The 15,327-nt window shown below is 40.9% G+C and overlaps 1 protein-coding gene across 7 annotated transcripts in view; it reads left to right on the top strand.

Moving 5' to 3' along the window:
• The window catches only part of KDM5B (lysine demethylase 5B), a 145,550-nt gene that overhangs the window by 19,041 nt on the left and 111,182 nt on the right, over positions 1-15,327 (top strand). For 4 of the 7 annotated variants that reach the window (XM_075909916.1, XM_075909913.1, XM_075909912.1 and 1 more), the window contains exons 2-5: positions 1,893-1,970; positions 8,428-8,550; positions 12,869-13,039; positions 14,612-14,668. The exons of 1 other annotated variant lie outside the window; for it this stretch is intronic. In XM_075909916.1, coding sequence (XP_075766031.1) covers positions 1,893-1,970; positions 8,428-8,550; positions 12,869-13,039; positions 14,612-14,668 — 429 coding nt within the window. The remainder of the gene's footprint in view (positions 1-1,892; positions 1,971-8,427; positions 8,551-12,868; positions 13,040-14,611; positions 14,669-15,327) is intronic. 2 more of the 7 variants (XM_075909915.1, XM_075909914.1) reach the window with 1 other exon arrangement.

The raw sequence follows: 15,327 nt of genomic DNA, 5'->3' as shown, positions 1-15,327 counted from the left end.
ATTCTACCGACTTTCTACCCGAAGCCTCACTCCTCATTGGAAGAAGTACGTCTACACACACTAGATGTCAGGCGAGCACTGGCCTTTTACCTCGACAGAACTCGAGTCTTTAGAAAATCTCAACGGCTTTTCCTTTCTACAGCCGAACGCTCCAAAGGCAAACTGCTTTCTGCACAGCGCATTTCCCGTTTGGTCGTTGCTTGCATCACGCAATGTTATGCCTTGCGCAACAAGTCTCTTCCGAGCGGTCTTCGTGCTCATTCCACCCGGGGTATAGCTACATCCATTGCCTATCTTCGTGGAGTACCATTGCAGGACATATGCCGTGCAGCAACCTGGTCGTCCACCCTCACATTCGCTAAGCACTATGCCCTTGCGAACATACTTAACTCCGATTCGAGGGTAGCTCAGGCTGTCTTGTCTACAGCCCGAAAGCGATAGGTCCGAAGCACGCAAGTCACGCTGGACCACTGCTGTGTACTCACCTCGAGTGGAGCACCCTCGGGGACACTACTCGATGAAGAAAAGAGAGTTACTCACCTGGTGCAGTAACGTCTGTTCTTCGAGATGTGTGTCCCCGTGGGTGCTCCACGTCCCACCCTCCTCCCTGCTTCGGAGCCTCTATTTATGTCTTTCAGATGCTTCCGGTTGGGAGGAAACTGACGAGACCGGACCGCGCTCAGATGAAAGGCGCGAAGGGGGACTCGCGCATGCGCGGTCCGGCAGGGGGGCTACTGCTAGTGAAAATTCCTCCGGTTTGCGGCGCCGGGACGAGCCCAGCACCTCGAGTGGAGCACCCACGGGGACACACATCTCGAAGAACAGACGTTACTGCACCAGGTGAGTAACTCTCTTTTTTTCTTGCCTTCCTCTGGGGCACTTGCCGGTTTACATTGGTATAAATGGTGGATTCCCTGTAACTTGAAGGTTGTTGGTTTTGTTTTGTTTTGTTTTGTTTTTTGTTTTAAATCATGATTTGAGGACATCAGTAACTCAATGGGAAATGAGGGGTCTATTACAGGAGCGGGTGGGTGAGGTTCTGTGGCCTGCAATGTACAGGAGCCTCAGGCTAGATGGTCATGTTTCCTTGTGACCTTAAAGTCTGTGCGGAATGAGAAGCAAAGAAACCGTTTAACTGATGCATTTGTGTACATCCTGAGCATTTAAAGTCTCTGATTCAAGCTAATTGCTTTCTTAGGAATACACTTAGTACTGTGAATTGCAGCTGGTTTTGTGGGAAATGAAACTTTATATGTTGAGAACAAAAATTACTAACAGGCAAAAACAAATAAGTGGCATATGCAACATTTGAACAGGTTGTAACTCATCTCTCCACTCGAGGGCCTTTTACCATATGAAGGAAATGGCATGTTAGACTCTGTTAAGGACATCTTCTACCTCTACTTGACAGACAAAATCTCCAGCTGACACATGATTGCTGGTTTGGAATGTGAGCTTGAAGTTATAGTGGACATCCTAATTCTGGGACATATCTTCTCACCTTCTGTTCCCAAACAGAGACATAGAATAAAGATCAACTGATTTGTGTTTGTCTCTGAGATTAAAGGCTAATCATTTCTTTATTTTCAGTGTGTCAAAATGATCTATTTAGAGATTCAACAAACAATTTTTTAATAAAACAATATTGTAATTTCTAGAAGAAAGTATTGCAAAGTGCTTTGTTTTTTCTTACATTCAGTGTGTGAGGGGTTTGGGTATTGTGAAATAGTTTCAGGATAATTACTAGATTTCTTTACATTTTAAAATGGAGAAGGAGTGAGGCTGTCTTTGAGTTTGACTTTGTTTTAATTTTTAGGTGTATGTACCTTGTAAACACAAAGAATGTATTGAATTTTCCTGTTCTGTTTACTGAAGCTTTTCTCTTTCACCAGGACTGGCAGCCACCATTTGCATGTGATGTTGATAAACTTCATTTTACTCCACGGATCCAGAGGCTGAATGAATTGGAGGTAGTGTCAGAAACTGACATAATTAACGTTAGTCCACTTGAAGAAGTAAATATGTTCAGAGTAGTGCAGTGAAGCAGAAGGTTGCTTTTGCTCTAAACTGCATTTTATAGAACAATGAATTAAGGCTGTTAAGCAGTGTTCCCTATAAGTTGCGCACATATGCTGCTGTAAAGGAGCAACCCACATGCACACCTTTTCTCTTTCTCTCTCCTTCACACTCACCACCCTACACATAATTCTATTATTGTTTGTTACTACTTGGTATTTTCTTCTGTGTACATATATTCTCTAAAATTTTATTCTTTCAAAGTATGCCATATTTATGTTTTTACTAGTCTGTCTATGCATTTTATAATTTTTATTTTTCTTGCTCAAGTTTAATTCTTTTGAGTAGCAAGTTCTAAAATTCCTTGCTCAAGTTTAATTCTTTTGAGTAGCAAGTTCTAAAATTCCTAACCCTTGTTGACTAGACTAATTATCCATATGGTAACTTCATGGCTTTTTTGGATTCTACTGGTGGTTGACAACAATATGTGTTGGTGTTCATAACAACATGTATTTTGCAAATGGATGGAAAAATTAGAAGGAATAATTTTTGAAAAATCATGCTTAAGCAATACTACAGTAAGATTTATTTCAATTTTTTGGAGGCTTTACATTTTCAATCATATGGATGTCATAGAATACAAAGTGTATATTGCTTACTTTTGTTTATTTTTTATTCCAAATAGTTGCACAGTAAAAAAAGACATAGTATTTTTCAATTCACTTAATGCAAATACTGTGGTGCAATCTTTTTATCATGAAAGTTGAACTAACAAATGTAGAATTATGTACAAAATCCTTCATTCTAAAGTAAAATGTAAAACTCTGAAGCCTACACATCTGCTCAGTCCTGCTTCTTGTTTGAGTGATTGGCTGAACAAGTTTGTTTACATTTGGTGGAGATAATGGTCCCTGCTTTTATTTACAATGTCATCTTAGCCTTTTGTCAATTCTGCAGGGAAAAGTGTTCTTAAAATGAACATGTGCTGGCTTATCTTCCGAGACTACTGTAACATGAAATATATAGACTCATAGACTCCAAGGTCAGAAGGGACCATTATGATCATAGTCTGACCCCATGCACAATGCAGGCCACAGAATCTCACCCACCCACTCCTGGAATAATCCTCTCACCTATATCTCAGATATTGAAGTACTCAAATGATGGTTTAAAGCCCCAAGATGCAGGGGTAACAAAATGGAGGAACTAGAGTTACTGGTCCAGAAAGTGAAACCAGATATTATAGGAATAACAGAAACATGGTGGAATACCAGGCATGATTGGAGTACAGGTATTAAAGGGTATGTGCTGTTTAGGAAAGACAGAAATAAAGGTAAAGGTGCTGGAGTAGCATTCTCGATTTAGTCCTGAGTGGAGCGCAGGATCAGGTCCAGGAGATAACCATTACAGGACCGCTTGGGAATAGTGACCAAAATATAATAATTTTTAACATTCCTATGGTGGGAAGAACACCTCAGCAGTCCAGCACTCTGCCATTTAATTTCAAAAAGGGGAATTATACAAAAATGAGGAGGTTAGTTAAACAGAAATTAAAAGGCACAGTGAATAGAGCCAAATCCCTGCAAGCTGCATGGAAACTTTTTAAAGACACCATAATAGAGACCCAACTTAAATGTATACCCCAAATTAAAAAACATAGCAAGAGACCTAAAAAAGAGTCAACGTGGCTTAACCACCATGTAAAAGAAGCAGTGAGGGACAAAAAGGCGTCTTTTAAGAAGTGGAAGTCCAATCCTAGTGAGATAAATAGAAAGGAACATAAACACTGTCAAATCAAGTGTAAAAATGTAATGAGAGAAGCAAAAAAAGATTTTGAGGAACAGCTAGCCAAAAACTCAAAAAGAAATAACAAAATGTTTTTTAAGTACATTAGAAGCAGGAAGCCTTCTAAAAAACCTGTGGGTCCCCTAAATGATCGAGATATAAAAGGAGCAATAAAGGACAATAAAGCCATTACAGATAAACTAAATAATTTCTTTGCTTCAGTCTTCACGGCTGAGGACGTTAGAGAGATTCCCAAATCTGCACTGTCCTTTGTGGGTGATGAATCTGAGGAACTGTCCCTGATTGAAGTATCATTAGAGGAGGTTTTGGAACAAATAGAAAAATTTAATGTTAACAAATCTCCGGGACCGGATGGCATTCATCCAAGGGTTCTAAAAGAACTCAAATAGGAAATTGCTGAACTATTATCCGTGGTTTGTAACCTATCCTTTAAATCGGCTTCCGTACCTAATGACTGGAAGGTAGCTAACGTGACACCAGTATTTAAAAAGGTCTCTAGAAGTGATCCTGGCAATTACAGACAGCTAAGTCTAACTTCAGTACCGGGCAAATTAGTCGAAACAATAGTAAAGAATAAAATTGTGAGGCATGTACAAGAACATAATTTGTTGGACAAAAGTCAACATGGTTTCTGTAAAGGGAAATCCTGTCTTACTAATCTATTAGAGTTTTTTGAAGGGGTTAACAAACATGCAGACAAGGGGGATCCAGTAGATATAGTATACTTAGATTTTCAGAAAGCCTTTGACAAAGTCCCTCACCAAAGGCTCTTGTGTAAATTGCATGGCCATGGGATAAGAGGGAAGGTCCTTTCTTGGATTGAGAACTGGTTAAAAGACAAGAAACAAAGGGTAGGAACAAATGGTAAACTTTCAAAATGGAGAGGGGTAACTAGTGGTGTCCCCCAAGGGTCAGTCCTGGGACCAATCCTGTTGAACTTATTCGTAAATGATCTGGAGAAAGGGGTAAGCAGTGAGGTGGTAAAGTTTGCGGATGATACCAAACTGTTCAGGATAGTCAAGACAGAAGCAGACTGTGAGGGACTCCAAAAAGATCTCACCAAACTGAGTGATTGGGCAACAAAATGGCAAATGAAATTTAATGTGGATAAGTGTAAAGTAATGCACATCGGGGAAAAATAAGCCCAACTATACGTACAGTATGATGGAGGCTAATTTGGCTATGACAAATCAGGAAAGAGATCTTGGAGTTATCGTGGATAGTTCTCTGAAAACTTGCACACAGTGTGCAGCGGCGGTCAAAAAGGCAAATAGGATGCTATGAATTATTAAGAAAGGGATAGAAAATAAGACACATAATATCTTATTGCCCCTGTATAAAACTATGGTACGTCCACATCTTGAATACTGTGTACAGATGTGGTCTCCTCACCTCAAAAAAGCTATTTTGGCCTTGGAAAGGGTTCAGAAAAGGGCAACTAAAATGATTAGGGGTTTGGAATGGGTCCCATATGAAGAGAGGTTAAAACTACTGGGACTTTTCCGTTTAGAAAAGAGGAGACTGAGGGGGGATATGATACAGGTATATAAAATCATGAGGGCTATGTCTACACTGGCCCCTTTTCCGGAAGGGGCATGTTAATTTCAGAGATCGCAATAGGGAAATCCGCGGGGGATTTAAATATCCCCCGCGGCATTTAAATAAAAATGTCCGCCGCTTTTTTCCGGCTTTTAGAAAAGCCGGAAAAGAGCGTCTACACTGGCCCCGATCCTCCAGAAAAAGCGCCCTTTTCCGGAGGATCTTATTCCTACTTCAAAGTAGGAATAAGATCCTCCGGAAAAGAGCGCTTTTTCCGGAGGATCGGGGCCAGTGTAGACGCTCTGAAAAGCCGGAAAAAAGCGGCGGACATTTTTATTTAAATGCCGCGGGGGATATTTAAATCCCCCGCGGATTTCCCTATTGCGATTTCAAAAATTACCATGCCCCTTCCGGAAAAGGGGCCAATGTAGACGTAGCCGAGTGGTGTGGAGAAGGCTGATAAAGAAACGTTACTTATTAGTTCCCTAAATAGAAGAACTAGAGGACACCAAATGAAATTAATGGGTAGTAGGTTTAAAACTAATAAAAGAAAGTTCTTCTTCACACAGCGTGTAGTCAACCTGTGGAACACCTTCCCAGAGGAAGCAGTGAAGGCTAGGACTGTAACAGAGTTTAAAGAGAAGCTAGATAATTTCATGGAGGTTAGGTCCATAAAAGGCTATTAGCCAGGGGATAGAAATGGTGTCCCTGCCTCTGTTTGTCAGAGGCTGGAGAGGGATGGCAGGAGACAAATTGCTTGATCATTGTCTTCGGTCCACCCTCTCTGGGGCACCTGGTGGTGGCCACTGTCGGCAGACAGGCTACTGGGCTAGATGGACCTTTGGTCTGACCCAGTACGGCTGTTCTTATGTTGTTGTTGTATATCAATGATGAAGTAGATTGTAAAGAAATAAAAAGTGATGGAATGGAGAAGACAGTCTGTCTGGGCAAAAATCACATTGGGGAAGAAAACTATTAGATCCTCCCCTGGGATAGTGCTTGGGGTATGCTATAGACTACCAGGATCTAATTTGGATCTGGAGAGAGAGTAATGCAGATGGGAAAATATAATCCCATCTATACATATAAAATGATCCAGGCTAAATTAGATGTTACCACTCAAGAAAGATCTAGAATTCACTGTGAATAGTTCTCTGAAAACATTGGCAGTAAGTGGCAGCAGTCAAAAAAGCAAACAGAATGTTGGTGATTATTAAGAAAGGGATTAGACAGAAAATATATAAATCTGTTATTCCCACATCTTGAATGCTGCATGTAGGTGAGGTCACCCCATCTCAAAAAAGGTATCTTGGAATTGGAAAAGGTTTAGAGAAGGGCAACAAAAAGTATTAGGTGTAAGGAGTGGCTTCTGTATGTGGAGAAATGAATAAGACTGGGACTTCTCAGGTTGGAAAAGGCAGCTTCAGGAGATAGGATTGAGGTCTATAAAATCATGATTGGTATAGCCAAAGTAGATAAGGAAATGCTATTTATTCCTTTTCATAATACATGAAGGTAGGGGTCACCAACTGAAACTAAGGCAGCAGGTTTAAAACAAAAAGAAGTATTTCTTCATCCAATGCACAGTCAACCTATGTAACCCATTGCCAGAGGATGTTGTGAAGGCGAAGACTATGACTAGGCTTAAAAAAAAGTGCTAGATAAGTTCATGGAGGATAGGTACTAGCCTTTTTTAAAAAAACAACAACAAAAAACAGAAGCTGGGAATGAGCTATGTATTCATTCCATCTAGGGCATCTGGCACTGGCCACTATCAGAAGATAGGATACTAGTCTAAATTGACCTTTGGCCATTTTTACATTCCCAGAAAAGCCCACACTACAAGATTCATTTACTACTATGTTGCTGAACTAATTAATTAACTCTGTACCAGGACTCTTTGTTAGTGGTGGTATTGAGTAAACACTGAAGTCTGCAGAAATGTAAAGTTCTGTTTGAGGTTGGAATATTTTTTTTATTGGATGGAATAGATTATAACTTATTCTACATTTGAAAGAGAACATTCCAGACAAAGAAGGGTTTAAAAAAGATAAGCAATTTTTTTATTGCTATTTTGGTAGTAAACGCATTATGAGGTAGGGTGAAAACACTTTTGATAGCCAGTGATTCTATTTCTTCGACCCATTCAAATGTTCACCAAAAGCATGTGTGTTGAGATTTATTAACTTTTAAAAACAATTTGTGAAGGTAAATTGAAAGATGAATCCCTCCATACAAGGAAATTAGTCTATGCAGCAAATCTCATTAATTTGCACTTGGGTAAATCTACAAATCTGCACGGGAAATGAATCTGCAGTATTTTGAGGGTTTATTCGGGGGGTAGGAGACTGTCTAGTAGGGGCATGCCACACTGCTACTGGCGGGGCTGGTGCTGCTCCTGAACGTTCACACACAAGTACTAAGGTTGCTCTCAGCATTGCCTGTGCACATCTGTGAGTAGGGAAGGTTTGCCAATCTGTAGATCTTCCTCTGTACTTCTTGCCTCTGTGACTAAGTTATTTTGGATGGGTAGGTTTCCTAACAGAGCCAGTGAACATCGTTATTGAAAATGGATCAGGCCTAACACATGGAATACAGAGGAGGTGACACTGACTCTAAAGATTGAATAGTGAATCTCTTTTTAAAATAATTGATTCCAGCCGTTGCCTTCAAATGGTGCATACGTCTTCCAGTTACAATTGGTGGTATTAACAGGGATGTCAGAAACCAAATGTAGATAGAAGTTTCCTTTCCGATCAAAATGTGATTGACCTGCTAGAGTTCAGGTATACTATGACAAAGTTATAGCTTATAGATATCTTTATAGATAAAGCTTATGGATAGCTGGAGAGATTCAGTTTCAGTGTAGTCAATCTAGTGTCTTTCCCAAATAAAACAAAAATGAAAGAAAGTCAGTCAAATCTAGCTTTTTGTTATCCACTAAGTGCAGATGCATTTAAAGAGGGATTTTGGAACATAACCAAAGAGCTGAACTTGAAATTGTTCTAATGAAAATGTTGGAAGCTAAATTGACCTGCATATTGAGAGCAGACTGTCTTTTGTTAGGCTCAGACCCGTGTGAAGCTGAATTTTCTGGACCAGATCGCAAAGTTTTGGGAGCTTCAAGGATGTTCCCTGAAAATTCCACATGTAGAGAGGAAGATCTTGGATTTATTTCAACTTAATAAGGTAAGACTATTTTAAAAAATTGTTTGTTTTACTGGAAAAGATAGCGTATTACTTCTGTTCCTACACTGAAGTCAAGTCGTCTTCGGTAAACTACTTCAATAGAAATTTTGTGTTTGGAAGAGTTTTTTTTTTTTAAATGCAAGATTAAGCTCCCTGTGACCAAATCTGTGAAATGCATTTTAGACAAGAACAATTAATAGTACACTAAAAAGTTGTCGGAAAGCTGATTCAGTAGTAAAACCACAGAAATGCAGCCTAAGACAGTCCTCCATGTAGACTGAAGTATAAACCCACACCTAATCTTCCCTTCTGATGAATATTGTGATGCATTACTTTGGGGAAGTTTTTGGCCCTGTGTTACACAACACTTCATCTGATCACAATGATTCCTTCAGGCCTTGGAATCTCTGAACTTTTTGAGGTCTAATTATTCACAGTAGCTAAGTAAAGGATTTAAGCTACAGAATTCTCTTAACATGAAAACTCTTGTTGAAATGTATGTATTGCATACAGTAGCAGCTTCAGCAAGAACGCTTTTTCTTCTTCGAATAGTGTCCCCGTGGGTGCTCCACTCCGGGTGCTCGTGTGTCCTCGCGCCAGCGACTGGAGATTTTTCTAGCAGTGTCTGCTGCGACGCGCATGTGCTGTAGTTTTGCCATGAGCCGTTAGTGTTTGTTAGGCGCGCGCAGGGTGTTGCCCCTCAGTTTCTTCTCTACCATCCTTGGCTGCTGATGGAGTTTCTCTCCTTCCTGCTTTTTCTATAGAAAAACGACAAAAAAAACAAAACAAAACGGTTATTTCCCCTTAGTTTCCTCATATTTCCAAGTTTTAAGACCCCCTACTTTTTGCTGTGCCTGATGATGGGATTTCCTGGCTTCAAGAGGTGAGAGTCGTGCTGGGATGCTGTGCTCGTCTCCGACGGGCACTCTGCATGCATAAAGTGTCTCAGAGAATCTCACCAGACATACGTGTCCCCATTGCTCAAGTCTAAATTGATGGCCAGAACAGGTTTAAAAACCTCCCTCTACGAAAGATCGCTCCAGCCACCTTCTGAGGGCACACCACCTGCCTCAAAGCCAACTTCTGAGCCGAAAGGTAGGGACAAAACACATCCCTCTACCTCTCCTGGCATATCTCTTGAAAACAAGACTGTCTCCAGCCTGATCCTTACCCTTGGCACCGACAACCTTGAAGGGTCAGCATTGCGGACAGGCCTGGCATATCGGGCATGGCACTGCTCAAGATGCCAGCATTGCATAAGAGGGCGCACTTGGAGCCCAAACAAAAACAAGCTGCACCGCCAGGCCAACATAAGTACTACTTGACACGAAAGCCGCTAACTCAGTTGGCACCAGCCTTGGCACGTAATAGAACCTGTACTGAGATGCCACCTCCTCACCAATTAATGCTTCCTGCACCAATGGCACCAAGTAACACGTGTACCCTGGTATCATCTCAGGAGCATCTACGACATACGTCTCCTATCAGGAGCCATCCTTCACTGGCACTGTTATCTCCAGGTTCCTCCATACAGTCGGTGCACTCATGCAGATCACTAATCCTGTCTCGTTCCCCAAGCGAAGCCGGCACTGAGCCATGCAGCCTCTTTTCTTCTCGGCATTCCAGCCCAGCACAGAGAGCGCCATCCTGGGACACTGGGACTATTACATATGCATATCCACCATCATTACCACCCTGGTATGCGCATCATTACACGTATCTGCCTCCCCCTTACCCCGGGCAATGGCAATCATGGGAGTCACGTCCTCATAGGAAGAGCCATCATACCGCACCTTTCACAACATCTAGAGAACCACCTCATTCCCCCCAACCCATGACATCTGTAACAGCGCCTAACTCCCCAACCCAGACTCAGAGGACTTTTTGTCTGAGGACGAAGATAAGGTCCCCTGGCATAATTCTTTGTCCTCACCAGATGAGGTGATTATATCCACCACCAACTGATTACTCAAAGAAGTTCCAAGAACTTTTTAAAGGGTAGTGTTAACAAAAGAGCGAGATTTACAGGAGGTTCAGGAAAAACTGTATCGCCTCTTTCAAACCTTGCAACCTCCTATCTCCTCCAGGATCGCCCTCTCCACGGACAAAGCTTTTATGGACCCAGCAGACATTTGGAAGACCCCAGCACCATCACTCCAAACAATAAAAGAATGGACCGAAAATACTGTATCACACCAAAGGGAATGGACTTCCTTTTCACTCACCCTCCATCAAAGTCCCTGGTAGTCGATTCCATTAGACACAAAACCAGACAACCCAATATTAGATCAACACCACAGGACAAGGACCACAAAAAAAAAAAAGGACATTATGGGTCGTAAAGTGTACTCTTTGGCCACTTTGCTCCTTAGAACAGCGAATTATACTGCCATGCTAGCAGATTATGACTATTCTAATTACTTCCAGCTTCAAGAGCTTATACAATACTTACCTGAACACAAGAGGCCTATCCTCCTCAGTGTTATGCAGGAGGGCCATACAATTTCTCTCACTGCACGACAGTCCACAATGGTGTAGCGCAGACAGCTGTACGTGTCACAGCCTCAACTGTTGTGATGTGGAGAATATCTTGGCACCAAGCATCAGGAGTTCCCTGGGATTTGCAGCAGAAGGTCAAAGACCTACCTTTTGATAAAACCAATCTTTTTGCTGCGAAAACCGATGAAGTACTTCATTCGACGAAGGACTCCTGTGCTCCCCTAAGAATCCTGGGGATGTACACGCCCCCTACTTGAGACAGATACACCAACTACTAGAGACCCAGAGAGCCATACAGACAGTTTCCTACAGAAACAAAGGCCCCAATAATGTAGGCCTCAATGCCAGCAACAACATCAAACAGCAGCAGCCCAACCTTCCACATCCAAGCAGCAACTTTAAAGGTTCGATTGGGAGCTAGAAAGACACTTTCCTTGTGGTCACACCGTTGACCAATTATCCGCAGTTCAGCCACTGCCTCTGCCCCTCTTTTCAACAAATGGGTCCTAGAGCTCCTGCACCATGGTTTACTCCATCCCTTTCATTTCTTGTTCCCCTACCCATCCTCCCACACCATCCCTCTTCAGGGACCCCTCTTACAAGACCTTCCTTGAGCAAGAGGTGCTTCACCACCTGTGATTAAGCACCATAGAACCGGTACTAACAGAGTTCCATGGCCGAGGGTTCTACTCAACTTATTTTCTAACACAGAAAAAAAATGGAGGATGGAGGCCCATTCTGGATTTAAGGAAGCTCAACAAATATGTTGCTTACCAATAATTCAAGATGGTGACCCTAGCAACAATAATTCTAGCATTAGATCAAGGAGATTGGCTTTTGTCTGTAGACCTTCAAGATGCATATTTACACATAACAATCCATCCCGCCCACATCACCAAACTGATACACTTACCTGCGTTTTTCCCCCAAATGCACACTGATCCGTCACATGCGTCATGGCACACCCTCGATGTCTGTAGAGCGCTTGTGTTCTACATTGATCGTATGAGAGTCTGGCAAATATCTCCTAGACTCTTCCTATCCTTCACGGAACGATCCAAAGGACACGCTCTCTCTTCTTTGAGCATCTCCAAGTGGATCTCTTCATGCACCCACACATCCACAACAAAGAACCACCTGGCACCATCACTGCCCATTCCACCAGGGCCATGTCTTCTACAACTGCCTTCCTCAAGAATGTACCTCTCCAGGACATTTGCACCACAGCCACTTGGTCATCAGACCACACATTCACACAACATAACGCTCTGGCATCCTCCACCACATCATCCATGGCTGTGGGACAAGCAGTATTATTCTCAGTGATAACAACAGGGCTTCAAACCTGCCTCCACGAGCTGACTATGCTTTATAGTAGAGCACCCACGAAGACACTACTCGAAAAAGAAAGTTATTTACCTTGTGCAGTAACGGTGGTTCTTTGAGATGCGTGTCCCCATGGGTACTCCCTTACCCTCCCTCCTTCCCCTGCTTTGGAGCCCCATGCTCTACTAGCACAGGTAGAGAAGGAATGGAGGGGCTGCGCCATGCGTGCGCCTAATGGACACTAATGGCATGAGGGGGCGCCATAGCGCGTGCACAGCAGACACTGCTAGAAAAGTCTATGGTCGCCAGCGTGAGGAAGTACCAGTATCCAGAGTGGAGCACCCATGGGAACACACATCTCGAAGAACTACCGTTACTGTACAAGATGAGTAACTCTCTTCCCTTTGTAACCTATTATTTTTACTAGCAGTAGATCTCTATACACTAATGTCTTTATTTTTGTGTATGTGACCATTGTATTTTTCCTTCATAGCTAGTCGCAGAAGAAGGTGGATTTGACTTAGTCTGCAAGGAGAGAAAATGGACTAAAATAGCCATCAGAATGGGTTTTGCTCCAGGCAAGGCAGTGGGTTCACACATCCGTGCTCATTATGAACGTATTCTTTATCCCTACAACTTATTCCAGTCTGGAGCTAGTCTATTGGTAAGTTGGTGTTTTTTTGTTTTTGTTTTTTGTTTTGTTTTTTCCTTCCTGGCTAGCTAAAACTTGGATAAATTTACCAACTAGTAGATTCTTTCCTTTTAGGGGAGCTAAAGATTGCATTTATATTTGTTTCATAGGCTTCATCTTTTTACTTAGATACTAAGTAAGATGAGTACATTAGTAATCTACAGACAGAACTTTTTCAAATGAAAAGGAAAGTACTATAATTTTGTGAAGGATTCTTCAAGGTAGCCTCTTAGCTGAAGACATAGAACCTATTTGGACACTGCCAGTTTGTATTTCCTCCTTTCTACAGTTTCTGAAAGGCTCATTTTAGAGCAGTTATTTAGGCTTTCTGGAATGTCGTCTTTGTTGCTGTTTTGTGCATTGCAGACTTTTAAAATATTCACATGCCATTTACTTGTCTATCCATCTGACAAAGAATAAATGAATAATATTTCTAGCAATAGAGGTCCAAAGATAATGGATGGAATATATTGGTAACCTTATAGCCATTTGTTAACTTGCTTTTGTATTTTTCAAGTACATAATGTGGTGAAAGACCTCACTATGAAGAGAGAGTGAGGGTAACATGGGAATGGTGTTTTGATCACCCCATAGAAGTCATAAAAAACACTGGCAGTCTACATTATATGTTTTCTAACTTAAAATCTTCATGTTTAGTTTTTGTCCATTAATAAGTGGGACCAAGGATAGAATGGGGTGGAAACTAATACAAGCCTTCTGTCCGATCAGAGTTGCTTTATTTTGAAACCAACATAGGTAGTACTTGCTAAAAATCCATTTGATCTCTTATTACCATTCCCATTTTCAAAGTAGGTGGATTTCATCATAAAAAAAAAAACTTGAAGATTATCTGAGTCTACAGTAAAGAGCAAGATTAGTGCCTGTGTGTTGGAACTGCTAAAATGAGAATGGAGACTGACATGAGAAAATCAAGAGGCTGGAATCCTTACATAGTTTGAGATTATCTCATTGAAGAATAGTTTAAAAAAAATCTGTAGGCTCTAAAAACAATTGAAATTTTGATCACCGGGTTTTAGATATAAGTGCTGATGTAGATAGTTTTCCTTGAATTAAGGTTTTTCATCCCATACACTAAAAAAATTTTTGCCGACAACTCTTCACATTTCTTCTGAAATAATTCTTATGGCATGGTGGAAATAAACACAATTCCAATAAGAAATGTAATTAGAATCTTTCCTTTTTTGTTCACTCTGAAGTCTAAAGCAGTTGTGTGTTTGTTTTCTTTTGAGAAGATATTTTGCTCTGTCACATCTGATCTTGTTCTCTTATCTCTCTCTTTTATATATTCCCACTTCAAAAAAAAAATAAAAAATTTAATTTTCTAAAATAGAGTTGGCTAAATGACCATACATGCTCTGATAATCATTTTGAAATGGTGTCTCTCAGAGCTCGTGTTAAACTCATGATTTCTAAGTAATGGGCCATTTTAAGAGGGCAAAGATTCGCAGGTGGCTGCTTGTGATCTCATTTAATGAGGTCACACTTCTTTTTAAATATAACTTTCCAAGCTCTCTCTTGCATTAGGCACCTGACATTTGTTCCAAACTGATGTGTTTAGTGGATCATGCAGTTCTGGAAAAGGTATGTTTATCTTCATTTTTTAACTTCCTCCCCCCCCCCCCCAAGAAAAAGAGAAGCTATTGCTGATTTTAATTTGTTACTGTGTTCTGTATATGGTATTAATGTATACTTTTTATGAATTGTATGAAAAGCTGAGAGAATCCATAGAAATGTTTCTGTGGGCTCAGTTTTCACCTTGCTTAGGTTTTATTTTTTGCTGACATGCATTCTATTAACTAGTGAATTCATTTGACAATGAATTATTTCTCTACTGCATTTATATTTGATATCTCTGGCCAAAGGTAACTTTTTTTTACATTCAGCCATGTATTCTCAGTAGGCAGTAGTTTTCCAGGTGTTGCTTGTACTGCTGTCATCTTTATTATCTATTCAATTCTTTCCTGAGTATCTGGGTCTCTGTGATTTCATTCTTAGAGAAGGTACATTTACTGGATTTTAAATTGGTCAGTTTCAAACATGTTTTTCCCTTTGATATTTCAATAAATCTTTTAAAGATGCTCTTATCATATCATCCAATATCATATCATCTATAAAAGGGTGGTACATGCAGCCTGTAAAATTTTGTAATTTGTAAGATGGCACTTACTCTATATTGCATTGATGTTGTGAAAGCCAGGATGAGCAAGAGTATTGTTCACTCAGCTTCAAATGTGTTCAAT

This window comes from Pelodiscus sinensis, chromosome 27 (genome assembly GCF_049634645.1).
Source record: "Pelodiscus sinensis isolate JC-2024 chromosome 27, ASM4963464v1, whole genome shotgun sequence".
Classification (NCBI taxonomy): Eukaryota; Metazoa; Chordata; order Testudines; family Trionychidae; genus Pelodiscus; species Pelodiscus sinensis.
This window is presented reverse-complemented; position numbering and strand designations above follow the sequence as displayed.